General features: G+C 40.2%; 1 protein-coding gene across 10 annotated transcripts in view; it reads right to left on the bottom strand.

The window, feature by feature from the left end:
• Positions 1-14,214, bottom strand: part of PWWP2A (PWWP domain containing 2A) — a 33,637-nt gene extending 19,423 nt beyond the window's left edge. For 2 of the 10 annotated variants that reach the window (XM_058545043.1, XM_058545052.1), the window contains exon 1: positions 13,567-14,186. In XM_058545043.1, coding sequence (XP_058401026.1) covers positions 13,567-14,141 — 575 coding nt within the window. In that variant the 5' untranslated portion in view covers positions 14,142-14,186. Of the gene's footprint in view, positions 1-6,317; positions 6,763-8,571; positions 8,646-9,262; positions 9,335-12,180; positions 12,514-12,559; positions 12,660-13,566 lie in introns of those variants that run through there. The other 8 variants (XM_058545116.1, XM_058545125.1, XM_058545099.1 and 5 more) reach the window with 8 other exon arrangements.
• Between the last annotated feature and the right edge of the window lie 615 nt (positions 14,215-14,829).

Raw genomic sequence — 14,829 nt, forward strand, 5'->3', positions numbered from 1 at the left:
ACAAATACTCCAGGGAGTTGAGTAATAACACACAAAGTCTCTCTCCTCCTTCCCGCACCCCTTCTCTGTGCAGCACGAGGGTATTTATTAACGTATCGGTGACTCATTCGAACCCTTACCCGCTCTTAGGCTTCTTTAATCACTACCCAAAAATTCTAAAGGAAAAATATTCAGGTGTTATGGCTTAATTAAAAATAACTTCTGGGGAAAATCAGGTGCGTATACAAGAGACATCTCTGTACTATCTTTGCAACTTCCTGTGAATCCATAAAAAGTTTTAAAAATAGCTATCTTCTTAATAATTCAGGAGTAATAAGTGCCAAAATTTTGAAGAGGGAGAATACTGGAGGCTTAATAGTTATTTTGTGTCAAGGCAAGAGAAAATCACTATGAAAAAGAATCCTCAGCTAATGTAAAGGTGAAACAAATATAAATGTAGAGCATTTAAGCCAAAATACAAAATGTGGCTATTATAGGAAGTAGGATATTTCTAGTATTTGGGTTCCACTTTAGCTGTCTGCATTTTTTGATGACTAAAATTCAACAACAGCTTTGACTAAATGAAGCCTTTATTCCCCCACTGATAAGCTCTACAAAATTATGGTATTTGCTCAAGATTTCTAGCATTACCAATCAATCCTATACCTAAATATGCCTCATTTCCTGGAGTGAAGCTCATATTATCCAAATTCCCTTTCCAAAGGAATACCTCAAACAAAACTTAAAATGTTTAACAACAACTATTCAATTTTTTTTTAAAAGTCAGACATATTTAGAATTCTTACCTCTTATTCTAAAAGTTTTTAAAGTGCTGATGTAGTGTTCATCAGCCTTAACTTCACAGCAAACTCAAATCAACTCATCTCTGACCTAGGATTACATTCTTTTCCTTCCTGTTTACAAGAGTTTAATAGTGCTCAACTGATTCTCATTTTCTTCCCTCCAATTCTGGTTGCCAAGCGCCAACTGTAGGAGGAAATTCTTTTTTAAAATATTATACACTAAAAATGAAGAAACAAAAAACTAAGGCATTACAAACTTTAGGCAAAGCAAATAGAGGTCCTGAGGAATTCAACACTCAGGAAAAAAGTTCAAGAGGGTTAGGTGAGACAGGCCCCAGCGTTCTGGCTGGACCAAACCTCTCTCCAACAAACAGATCAACAGAAGACAAAAAGAATCCTTCCCCTCCCAGAATTGTTTTCTCTTAAAGAATCTACAGTAGGAAAAAATTATATGCAATTAACCACTTGAAAAATAGTATCCAGATTTATTTCAGCTCAAGTAGATGTTTTTAGAAACCACCTCTCCTTAAATTAGCAACAGGTTTAATCATAAAGGGAGGAAAACTTATTTTGGTTATTTTAGTTCACGTTTCATCTCTGTGAGATTGGTTATGTCAAAGTTTAATCTCAGCACAAATGAAATTAATTCAATAGTCAACTAAATGCAATAAAAAATTTTACAAAATAAATGTACATCTATGCCTCAAAAAATTAAAAATATGAGCCAGCACACTCACTGCTGGGTATATACCTAAAATAATTGAAAACAGGGTCTCAAAGAGATATTTGCACACCCATGTTCAAAGCAGCATTATTCACAATAGCCAAAAGGTGGAAACAACCCAAGTGCCCATCAATGGACAAATGGAGAAACAAAATGTGGTATATACATACAATGCAGTATTATTCATACTTAAAAAGGAAATCCTGTCACATGCTACAAACGTGGATGAACCTCGAGAATATTATGCTAAGGCAAATAAGTCAGTCACAAAAAGACAAATACTGTATGATTCCACTGATATATCTAAAGTAGTAAATTTACAGAAACAGAAAGCAGAATGGTGGCTGCCAGAGGCTAAGGGGAGAGGAAAATGGGGAGTTGTTTAATGGGTACAGAGTTTTTGTTTTGCAAGATGAAAAAGTTCTAGAGATCTTTTTTAAAATAATGTGAAAAAAAAAAATAAAATAATATGAATGAACTTACCAATACTTTTTGAAATATACACTTAAAAATGGTTAAGATGGTATATTTTATGTGTTTTTTTACCACAATTAAAAAAATTTCTAATTGTATATCTACCTAATGTAGAGGGAAAAGTTTGATGAGAAGCAGTAAAGTTTTCATGGTGGTAAAAGAATTATTAGTGCAAGAGAAATAAATAACAGTAACTGCCCAGGAGAATAACAGAACAACATCCTGACCTAAGGGAAAATCCAAGTGAGCGTCACCAAAGAGGGCAAATGCCTGCAGCTGTGGTACCCCAAGAACACAACACTGCCTGTGCGACCTGACAGTTGCAAATATTAGACGAACGTAACCGAGGAATATCCCTATTACATATATTCTATATTATCCTGCAACTAAATGCAATATATGATCATTTACTGGAGGAAGAAAAAAGCTTTAAGGGATGCTGTTAGCAAAACTGACAAAATAATGAAATACAGGCTGCAAATTCGATAAAAGTACTCTATCAATGTTTCCTGAATTTGAAAACTATATTGTGGTTATGTACGAGAATATCTTTGATCTCAGGACACAATTACTAGACTATGAAGGGGTAAAGGAGAATGATGTGTGCAACCCACTCTCAAATAGTTTTAAGAAAAATATGTTTATATACAGAATGATAAAGCATGTGGCAAAATGTTAAAAATTAGTGAATCTAGGGGGCCAGCCCAGTGGCGTAGTGGTTAAGTTTGCACACACAGCTTCGCCGGCCCAGGGCTCACAGGTTCGAATCCCGGGCACGGACTGATGCACTGTTCATCAAGCCATGCTGTGGCGGCATCCCACGTACAAAATAGAGGAAGATATGAGCTCAGGGCCAATCTTCCTCACCAAAAATAAAAAAATAAAAAATTAGTGAATCTAGATAAAGAGTGTATAACACTTCTCTGCTATGTCTGAAATTATTTTAAAATAAAAAGTTTAAAAAATTAGTTTTTAAGTTTAATCTTAAATTCAGTTTACCTCAGTTCCACCAAAACGTAAACAAAGTATATAAAAAAGAAAGTTCGTGGTACTTAAGTGTAAATACCAGCAAACTCACCTCAAGGACCACTAAGCAAAAACTCTATATTCAAATACAAGTATGCTAATTAGTCAGACAGTATAAAACTAGGTCCCAGCTGTAGGACCCAACTTCGGTAGGTGCGAGCAGAAGGCAAGAGTCACTGCCAAGAGGCTGAAGACTGCAGAAGAAAGAAACCACCATGGATTAGTGCTCAGGAATGGGCTTTGCACCTAGAAGGGCCCAAGCAGATTAAGGGAAGAGTGAAGTAGGGCATGGTGAAGAGTGGTTACCTATTTTTGAATGTTGGTAACCAGTTTAAGCTGGTTTAAAAAGTAAAACACTGAGCAAGTGAGGTAAAAACCAAGAGATGAGCAGATGCAGCAGAGGAACCGCCAGTCAGCACCTGATTCCCTCCTCTGTGGGAGACAGGTAAGGGTTCAGAAGCTTACACAAGCAGTAAGATAAAGGTAACCACACGGCAGATAGAGAGGCGGTGTTGTCATGAGGGTCAGGTGCGAGTGTGGAGGACGGAGAACAAGAGGAGGCCAATGAAGGCTTCTGATTACGTAGTGATAGGGACGAACACGTCGAAATCGTTTTGTTAAAAACAAGCACAGCTATACTAGTTTGGTCCCATCATGTAATAAGCACAAGGAAGAGCACAAAAATATCTTCCTTTCCCTAACTTTGAAATGTGTCATGCTCAAAGGCGAGCCCTTTTCAATTGTTTTAAAAGTATATAGGAAGCAGAGACTGTAAGGACTCAATCTCCCTAATGAGACTGTAACCTTCTCCTCATGACAAAGCCCCTAATTTCCTCACTAACCATCTGCCCCAGGGGTTAGTGGGAAGAAAAGCCTGAAACATCTCCCACCGTCCATTATGCAAGAAACTCCTAGTTATCTCACTCCCTAGTAAAACACAAATGTCATCCTTCCTTATTAATTATACTTCACCAGTGTTATCTGAAGCTTCTACAGTCTTTCAAAGGTATTTTAAAGATGCAGATTATACTGTAGGCCACAATACAATGGATTTGAGTGGCTATTCAAGCAAACCCATTATTGACTATAATACCTGTTGTCATTCATCCTAGTTGTGCCACTTAGTAGCTACTTCATAAAAGTAATAATAGAATAATAGTTAACACTTACTATATGGCACATACTATTCTAAATATATACTCATTTACATTAATTGATATAATCATCACAACAGCCCTATTAAAGTGCTATGACTATCCCCATTTTACGGTTGAGGAAACTAAAGAACAGAGAGGGTAAGTGACCTTCCCAAGGTCACACAGCTAGTAAACAGTAGAGCCAGGACAGGAATCCAAGCAATCAGCCCAAAGTCAAGTTCTTAACTACTGCCTCTCCTCATCAAGTTCTTAACCCCTGTCCTCCAGCCCAGTTCCCCACGAAGGGAGTGGAGGAGCTAACAGGTCCACATGCTTTTTTCTGAATCCCAGGGATGCACACAGCCTTCAGAATTCATAATTTTTCTGGTTTGCAAAAGATAATAAGCACCCTATTATCAAGCATATTAATATTTCAACAACAAAATGAAAGAACATTCACACTAAATGGGATAAATAGATCTAATAGTCTCACATAATTTCAAGTCAGGATTTGCCACCAAAAAAAAGTATCAAAAAAGTAACAAGTTCAGTTTTCAGAGCTTTTTGGCTTTTGGAATTGTAATTAAGTAACTTGATAGAATTGTCATCAAGATTAAATAACAATGTACATAATTGCTTACCATAGGGCCTAGTACACAGTAAGTAGGCACGATATATGGTAATTATTATATTAAAATTATTCAATTTTATTAACTGTAAGTGAACAGATGATATTTTTAATTAAAAGCCCCAAGTATTACAAGAGCATTCTGCAGGGACTACAGATACCAAAACGGATGAGGAGGGAGGGAGGATGACATTAGCAACATAAAAACCATCCACCAATTTTGAACATGAATACCAGGAAATATCTTCCAAAATTAACTGGTAGGGAGGGAGCTGCATCCAAGTCTTAAAAGAACATCTCTCCAACTATAAGAATTTACTCAATCTTTTAAAAAATCTACTCAATCCTCTCTTATAAAATCACAGATAGCTTTTTGGTGGGAAGAAAGAGGTCAAACACTAATAATTTAGAGGTTAAGCTCCCAATCATGTACCTTCCAACAATCCTTTAAAAAAACTTACCTGGATAAATAGGTTTGGAAATAAAAATGGAACCAACTATAGATAAACACTTATGCTTCAGTCTTTTTAAAAGCAGAAATAGTAATAACAGCTGTATAGTATTCAAATTATTTAACTCCCTAATAGTAAATAATTCTTCTAAAATAACCATCCTGGGGCCGGCCCGCTGGCGCAAGCGGTTGAGTGCGTGCGCTCTGCTGCAGCGGCCCAGGGTTCGCTGGTTCAGATCCCGGGGACGCACCAACATACCGCCTGGCAAGCCATGCTGTGGCGGCGTCCCATATAAAGTGGAGGAAGATGGGCATGGATGTTAGCCCAGGGCCAGTCTTCCTCAGCAAAAAGAGAAGGATTGGCAGATGTTAACTCAGGGCTGATCCTCCTCACAAAAAAAAAAAAAAAAAAAGGATAAAATAACCATCCAAAAAAATGATAATACACACGAAGTGGGAAAATATTTTTAAGAGCAGACAAATCCTGACTTCACTTGCATACAACATCACTTACAGCAACATACTTGACATGTTCCCAAGAAAATGAACAGTGGTATAAAAGGATCTTTTTTAATTATTAATGGAAGTACTCATCAGTTTTCAAACACTTGGACACAATTCCTTTGGTCCTGGCTCTAAGATACCAATAAGCAGTTTTAAGTTTTCTATGTTTCCATCATGATTTCTATGTACTTCTATTTATTTTTTTATTTTATTGCTTTGGTGAGGAAGATCAGCCCTGAGCTAACATCTGCCAATCCTTTTTTTTTATGCTGAGGAAGACTGGCCCTGGGCTAACATCTGTGCCCATCTTCCTCCACTTTATATGGGACTCTGCCACAGCATGGCTTGACAAGCGGTGCATTGGTGTGCACCCGGGATCTGAACCCTGGGCTGCTGCAGCAGAGCGCACGCACTTAACCACTGCCCCACCGGGCCGGCCCTCTATGAACTTTTAATATTTCTTTTGTATTATATCCAGCAGGGTCCACTACACAGAGGTCTAAGTATTTCTCAACAGATGGGCTTTTTTAAAAAGGCACCTTCTTCCATTTATTTCACTATTCCTATTTTACCAAAAACACGTTGGCCTTACTGTATTTTAGTCTTTAAATTCTTTTCCAGTTCAATCATCCAGCACTTAATGAATGCTGATCTTCTGCTCAATGAGCTTCAAATGTGACATTCTGTGATTCCTCTCAAGAACAGGTGGACTCCACTGTTACCAGCGCCAGGCCAACCAAGGGAAAACATTTAATTTAACACCAAAGACCATATATGAAGAAGAAATCACATTTCCAAAAATGCCCAAGAGTTCACTAAATAGAACTGAACAGCAGCTCATATTTTAAAAGCAGCAGCTGTTGCCTGATTGAATGAGGGGCAGAGAGCTCGATCATTTCTACCTACCAGGGTAACTCCCCATCAAAATCATAAGCTAAATGGTAATGGTAAAATATAGCTAAGTGTATTAGAATTAGAACAGGATTATTTTCAAATCTTAAGAGAATTGTGTATCTACCATTCAAAAAAGGCATCTTCAATATACCTACTAATATCTGCCACTTCAAATTTTAGGCAATTTACTTAATCTCTCTGAGGTTCAGTGTCTTCATCTGTGAAATGGGGATTAACAGAATTAACTTCATTGGATTTTCCAGAGCAAAATGAAACAATGTATACAAAGTACTTGGGACAGTGCCTAGCAAAAGAGTGGGAAATACAAAGTAGCTCTTATTACTTACAGAAAGCACAGCTTGGCAACCTCCTTAGATGGAGGGAACAGGCAGAAAAGTGAAATCAAATATTATAGTAGGTACGAATTTTAAAAGCTGAAAACCACTCTTCTATTGTAAGCTGACTATATAAAACTGGTCCCAAGGGGAAGAGATGAAAATTATGGACTACTTCAACTTCTAGTGGGCAACCAGATTTAAGAAACCATTTGCAAGTCTAATTACCAGTTCTACAGTAAGGATCTGGATGTGCCACCCAAGTGGCCCATCCCCACAGGTATTGTTTACTTTGCAATTACATCTCAATTGAAATTAACCAGTAACTTAAAATAGGTTTAACAAATTTATGGTCCTACTATTTTGGCAAAACTACCCCCTAAAAATCAGTTATCTCCAAATATGGTTCAAGAATCATCTGCATCAGAATCACCTTGGTAAAAATGCAAATTGGTGGAGTGGAGCTCAGAAATCTTAAGCACATTTGTTTTGAGGACCACTGTCCAAAAGTGTTTAGCAAAAACATTCTTTTTTTTTTTTTGTGAGGAGATCAGCCCTGTGCTAACATCTGCCAATCCTCCTCTTTTTTTGCTGAGGAAGACTGGCCCTGGGCAACATCCGTGCCTATCTTCCTCCACTTTATATGGGACGCCGCCACAGCATGGCTTGACAAGCAGTGCGTCAGTGCGCGCCCGGGATCCGAACCAGCGAACCCCGGGCTGCCGCAGCAGAGCACGTGCACTTAACTGCTTGCGCCACCGGGCCAGCCCCAGCAAAAACATTCTATATTAAATCTATCCAGAGTGTAACTTAACCTCCACTTTCTTCTTCTTGCAAGATCTGCCGCTAGAGCAAGCTCTGTTCTGCTGGTAACGTGTACCTGAACTAATTGGAGAATTTAGGGAGAAGAGAGCAGATAAATATCAAGAAATAAGGCTGCACTTCATAGGCACAATAACTACTAAGAGCATTTTTTATTTTTTATCAATGTGTAATTAACTCAGCCATAACAGGAGTTGAGTACATAATACACAAACTCTTTAATAGCCACCCACAGACAAAACGATCTTAGCAAGATTAAACCTAGTTTCACCAAGAGCTTTGCTTTAAAACAGTACACAGTGAAGTATGGTCTTATTTACACATAAAAGGCTGAAAATAAACCTCATTAGAAACCGCAAGTCCGATAAAACATGCCTGACATAGTTTGTGTATAACACATCTAGTTATCTAGTTTATAAAATTTATTTTTAATACCGTGATGTTACAGGATTCTTTACACTCAAACTAGGTTTTAAATGTCCAACAACTAATCACTTCCAAAAAAAGCATCATCGCAGTCCAACATGCGATGGAAGAGCTCCCTCTCAATACAGTATGTATACCAGTAGTGGGGGTCCTAAAGCTGTCTGGGTCAGAAAGTGATTGGCACTTGCCTCTATGCTATCTTACTGTGGAAACCTTTTATCAACACCTTGGGACATAAGCAGAATAATCACCAAAAAATATTTAAGTGTTTTAAATATGTATAACTCAACACAATCATTCAAGCATTCTACTTGAGGCCTAAATTCTCAACCTGGACGCTTAGTATAAGCTACTGATACCACTACTCACTGCTTCACCAGAATGGCTGTATATTTTTCCCACCAAAAGTAGGGCTATTGCACCATACGTTTGTTTCATGGTCTCTGTAAAGAAAAAAAATCATTGTCTTGGTTTATATTTCCTTAAAAAAACAAGTAAATTTTCCACAAATTGTTTTAAGGACTTAGTGAAAGCTGCAGTTTCCTAAAGAAATCACCTCAATTCTTTTTAATGCAACAGTATCCCACATAACAGACACAAAAAGTCAATATCCATAAAAGATCAATTCAGAAATACAATTAGCTACCTTTAATAAGTATGTATCACAAAATTAAAATGCACAAGGGTTTTTAAGCATAAGTATTTACTTCATGATTCTTTAATTCATATCAGGTCCAAAAAAATGGAATTCAGGAAGATTTTTCAGGATTTCAAAGTGGCTTTATAACTATTTTCTAAGATGTGGAGAACAGTAATAAACAGTTTAAATGATCCCTCTGTGTAGGAAGAAGCAACAGGACCCAGTAAATGTCCCTTCAGGTACGGATTGAGAAGCCAGAGAAACTATCTTTTCAGAAACCTGAGCTGAATGCCCTTTGCAGATAATCTGGACTGGTTAAATTTTTCTATGTTTGGAATTACTAAAAGTTGGAGCTGTGTAGAAGGGATAGGTCTAAATGTTTGCAGGCAGGCAAGAGATACCCATATCATTTCTACTGACCCAAAACAAGGGACAGGAGGTTTTCACAGGAGGCCCTCAGAGAACTGTGGTTGTTGTCCCTGCAGTTTGCTCCTGAAGGAAAAGAACTATTTTAAAAACATTTTAGAAATCCACCCAAGGGGATACAATTGGAAAACAAATCCATAATGTGGAAAATTCTCCCAAAGTCTATGGTTTCATAAACAAGCTATAAGGCAGGAGTAATGGCAGGAGAACTACCGATGAAACACATGAAACTTACCAACCAATTGCAATGTATAAACTTTACTTGGATCCTAAATTGAATAAAACTTAGATGTTAATTGAGATGTTAATTTTGAGACGACCTGTGAAATTTTATTACTGACTGAATATATGATGATATAAAGGAACTGTTGCTATTATTTTAGGTGTGATAATAGTAGTACAGTTATGATTTTTTAAGTCCTTATCTTTTTAGAGATCTATACCAAAATATTTATGGTAAAGTGGTATGTTTAGGATTTGCTTCAAAAGAATCCAGTGGAGGTGGGCATATGATGAAACAAGTTTGACTAACAGTTGATAAATGTCAAAGCAACCGCGATACCTACATGGAGGTTCATTTCCCATAATAAAAAGTTAAACAAAAATTATGGTACAACCACTGATTTATTATTCTGTCTAAAATAATCATTAAGACAGTTTAGCAACCTAAAGGAATGCGTATTATAAATAACAGTAAATGAAGAAACAAATTTACCTATGTCAAAATTTCAAAAGCATAAGGTTAAGAAAAGGGAATAGGAAAACCTAACTGAATTTGTGGGTTGATTATTAGTTGATTATTTTTATCTGCTAGTATCAGACTATCGTCATTCGACGTTGCTAATGAATTCAGGAGTAGGCAGGTAATTTAAACTACCCAAGAGGGCTGGGTATACAACAATAGGGAGGAGTCTCAAGTACAGGAGAGAATGCAGGCCTCACCCTAACAGTCTTCAGTTTCAAATAAATACTATGCTACATAAAATCTGTTTTTAACCAGATATTCAAACATCCTAATTTTTAGGGTGACCATGTCATTTATTAGCCAAAGCAAGCTACTTTGAAGAAAGAAAGGAGGAAAAGGTAACAATCAAACCACGATGGTACGTAAAATCAGACCACCACTGGGTCACCCTATTCACTTTACATATATGTAAACTGAGGCATCAAGTTTGTTTGCTTTTTTGTGTTTAAGTGAACTGCCTAAAGTCAAAATGAATTAGTCTCATAAGAACTAGAGACTGGAACACAGCGATTTGCCTCAAGTCACAGTGTTAACTGGAGAGGCTGGTTCGAGAAGTCAAAACCCAAGTACCCTGACAGTCTGTTCAGATCAACCTACTATTTTGTACCACTTTTCTTTCAGTTTTGTAATTACATGTGTCCTGCTCCTTTTTTCCACAGGAGTCTCCTCAAAAATGTGTTCTTCAATCAAATAACTCTAAAAAATAAGGCAAAAATTATATGATGACAGGAAGGTGAAGAATGTCAAATGCTTACAAAAGCAGACTCTTGATCAATCCACACGTATATGAAATCCTGTACGCTAGGATCAAACACTTTTTCCACACAGTGGACAACTCTTCCAACTTTAAAAGACATTTCTGTACCGTTTAATGTCGGAATAGAATAATAAAAGCAGTAACTGGCCCTTTAGAAGACTGAAGAGAAGCACACATACATTGATGCACTTAGTAGTCTCCCAAATGTTAATTCTTTCCTGACTATCTCACTGAACAGGCAAGAACCAAGACTTCTGAGCCTACTATGTGTTCCCCAATATACAGCTAAGGAAATGGGGAGTTTCCAGAGCAGAGGGTTCCATGGCTGTGAGCTAACTAAAGAATCTGCTTGGCTCCAGCCCCCATCCCTATTTATTATCCCACACAGCTACTGAAATCAAGATAAGCACTAAATTTCAGAAATATGCAACTCTTTACTCATTGTTTAAAACAAAATTTGTTAGCCCAACTAACTTTCTAATATGAAAGCAGAAAAAGTATAGGCTTTAGAATCAGATCAACCTACATTTGAATCCTTATTTTACCATTTACAAGCTAAACAACTGGCCAAATTAAATGAACCTCAATTTCCTCCTATATAAATGAAACATACCACCAGAGTTATAAAGACTAAAGCATGTGATACAATGCCTGGTATATAACAGGCACTCAATAGGAAGCTCTTGCTATTTTTACCTAAAGCTTTAATTCAATGGCCAATTCAAATAGGACACAAACTATTTTTAAAGCAATTGATGCCAACAGTCAAGGTCTTAGACAAATCTATCAAGAGTCTCCCCTGGATCATCAGTTAACCCCCAAACTATACATGAAAGTATGCAACCAAGGTAAGCGCAGATTACAAAATATATTGGCAGATCCATTTTTCCAAATTATATTAAATTACGAAAAAGGGATACCCAACTAGTCAATCATTGGTCCAATAATAATTCCTTGAAGTGCTAAATTTTAAAAATACTGTGTTTTATTTCCTCACCACTTCCACAATGGGTGCCTCCCATATAAGCTTCTAGGAGGCAGGGACTGTGTCTCATATATGTAATATTCAGAATACCTAGAAGGGTGCCTTACACAACGTATGCTCAATAAGTATTTGTTGAATGAAAAGTTGATATGGTTCCCTTAATGGCTTTTTAAAAAATACTTTAATAACAGGATGCTTTCACTTCAAAACATTAAAATGTAAAAGGTTCATAATAGGAATAGCTTCCCCAACAAAATAAATTGCTGTTTATAAGAAGCACTGTTAGCAAAATAGATCAAAACTCAAAAAATTGCAATTCCCTACCAAAAAAATTTTTTTAAAAATAAAACACCAACACAATGAGGAAACAGGAAAACACTCAAAACAGGAAAACACTATCCATTCCATTTCCAGAAACAACTTACCTTTCTGCACCTTCCTTTTGCAGATTTGAAATCCAGATTCTCACACAATCACTGGCCTTCACTTCTGTTTGATTCAATAGCATACACACTACTGCGTCTCACTCTCTTTCACTATTAAATACATCAATAGAAAGCACACTGGTCTTATTCTGCTTTCTAACTATGAAAACAAAAGTGCAAAAGTCCTAACTCAAAATTCTTAAAAACTAAAAAAAAAAAAAAATTGAGATTAAACAATATACAGAAGTAATTGCAAAAGCTCCCATCTTTTCCCCCCAAACACCATACTTCAATATGTATTTTAAATGGCTTTTTTCTCCAAATGGGAAAAGATTCTTGTGTCTTAATGGGAGGGCAAGGAGTTAAAAGTAAAACATACTAAAATAAGCCATTTCCAAACAGGTGAGATACCATCAGAGTGTGTGCTGTTGCAGGAAACAGAGTGGAGAGCCGTGAAAGGGAGTCTCTGCACTTCATATCTGCAAAAGAAGAGAATAAAAAGATTAACTCAACTCGAGACTTAGAACCTACCTTCTTTACCTGTTTAAAGCAATGCCCATAACAGTAAATCAAAAGATGTGGTGGCTAAGATCCAGGTTTGTGGGGGAACTCAACCTTCTTGTCCTTAATACATAAATTGTATCTAAACTAATACATAAATATGTAAAAATACATAAACTAGTACATAAATCTAAACTGTATTAGAAGTCAGATATTTGCGCACCTTTGTACCACACCATCTTAATATTAAAGGTCAAAAAAAAAATCTGATGTCTTCTTCAGACTTTTCTTAAAACTATCATTATAATTAGCCAAACGTGCTTCCCTACTGAACAGTTATCTAGAGAAACTAGTTCTAACAGTAAGAGTAACAGTCAAAAGGCTCATTTTTAATAAATGTTCTCCCGCCCTATGAGGAGTGACAGTTAACCTTTTGGGAACCCCAATGCACACACCCCTTTCTCCAACCTCGTTCACGTTAAAGGTTAATTTGAGAACAGAGGTGCCTCACAGGCAATCTCCTCCGCCCAGCACCCTGTGCTCTGCAAAAATCCTTCTGCCTTTTGCATGAACCCACCCGCCCCAGTGTGGGTGAGCCAGGCCAGGGCGCGGAAGGGGCTGGGGGGTGAGACCGCGAGCCCGATATGCCCCCGCGCCCCCCACCCGGTGGCACACCTGCCCTCGCAGGCGCCCACCTGGGGCAGGGCCCGCCCTCGCACGCCAGCCCCACTCGGAGCGCGCGCCCCGCGCCGCGCGGGACCCGAGGGCGGTGCAGGCGGCGGGGCGCCGGGAGCCCGGGGTGAAGGGGCCGCCCTGGCTCGCTCCCTCCCTGGGGACCGAGCGGCCCGGGGCGCCCCGGGGGCGTGCTGGGGGCGGGCGCGGTACCTTTTGGACAGATCCATGAGGACCCCGGAGAAGAGCTTCTCCCCGAGGCGGAACGACACGACGAGCGCGTCCTCAATGATGTGGTCCAGCGTGACCCGCACCTCCGAGCCGGGGATCAGTTGCGACACCACGGAGTCCCCGCCCGCCGGCGGCACGAGCGCCGGGGCTGCGGGCTGGGGCAGCGGCGGCTGCGGGCGCTCCTCGGGAGCCGGGAGCTGCTCGGGCGGTGGGGCAGGGGAAGGTGGAGGGTCGGGCCCTTCCTGAGGCGCGGCTGCCGCCGGCTCCCCCACCCGGGCGGGCAGCTTCTCCTCAGCCTCCAGCTCCGGCCCCGCTGCCTCCGGGCTGCGTGCGAGCTCCCCCGGTGGCGGCGGGAGCGGCGGCTCGTCGGCCTGAGGAGAGGACTGCTGCCCGTCGGCCTCGCCGTCCGGCACAGATGCTTCAGTGGCCGTGACCGGGAGGGGGTCAGTGCCGGCCTCGCTGCCGGGGATGGGCTCCATCTCCGGCTCGGCCTCGCCGGCGCCCCCCTCCCCGGGGGACGCTGCAGTCGCTGCCGCCTCTGCAGCCACGGCCGCCATTTTCTTCCTGGCTTCTCCCTCCTCCAACTCCGGCTGCAGCGGCGGCGGCGGCGGCGGCGGCAGCGCTGCTTGGTTCCCTGGGCCTCCCCTCCCTCCCGCGAACAGTTTCGTCCCGCCCTTTCCCTGATGCTCGTTATTGGCACCGTGCCATTGGTTCCGTCCTACACCCCTCCCGCACTTCTGACAGTCCATTGGCCAGCTGGGGACGTCTATCATCCAGTCAGCGCATCCCTCCCATACAGAGCAGGAACTTCTCATTGGCCGGATGAATTGTCAAATGTCGAATCTTAGAAGGGGAGGGCGGCGGGGGGGGAGGTGCGGGGAAGTCACAGAAGCTGAGCCATAGACTTATTGCCTCTTTCTATTGGCTGGAAGAGGAGATATAAGTTTTATGGTTGGCCCACGCTCCTGCCCATTATCAGCCAGGCTTTCAGAGGCGGGATAAAGGGTGGAATCACGTGGCGTGCCAGTTCTTTCAAAGGCGACCTAGGGGCGGAGTAACATGGGAATGTGGGAGGGGCACCGCTTCCCAAGAATCCCTGCGCAGAGGTCCTTAGAATAAATGTTATTTCTAGGCGCGGACCTGCTTGCGGCCGCGTGTGGGCATGACGAGCTTCTTTGGGAAGGGCAACTAAAGTTGGAAAATAATTCTACAAACGCTTTTTAACTCCTCCTATGCTAGGGATAG

Source organism: Diceros bicornis, chromosome 1 (assembly GCF_020826845.1).
Source record: "Diceros bicornis minor isolate mBicDic1 chromosome 1, mDicBic1.mat.cur, whole genome shotgun sequence".
In the NCBI taxonomy this organism is placed as follows: domain Eukaryota; kingdom Metazoa; phylum Chordata; class Mammalia; order Perissodactyla; family Rhinocerotidae; genus Diceros; species Diceros bicornis.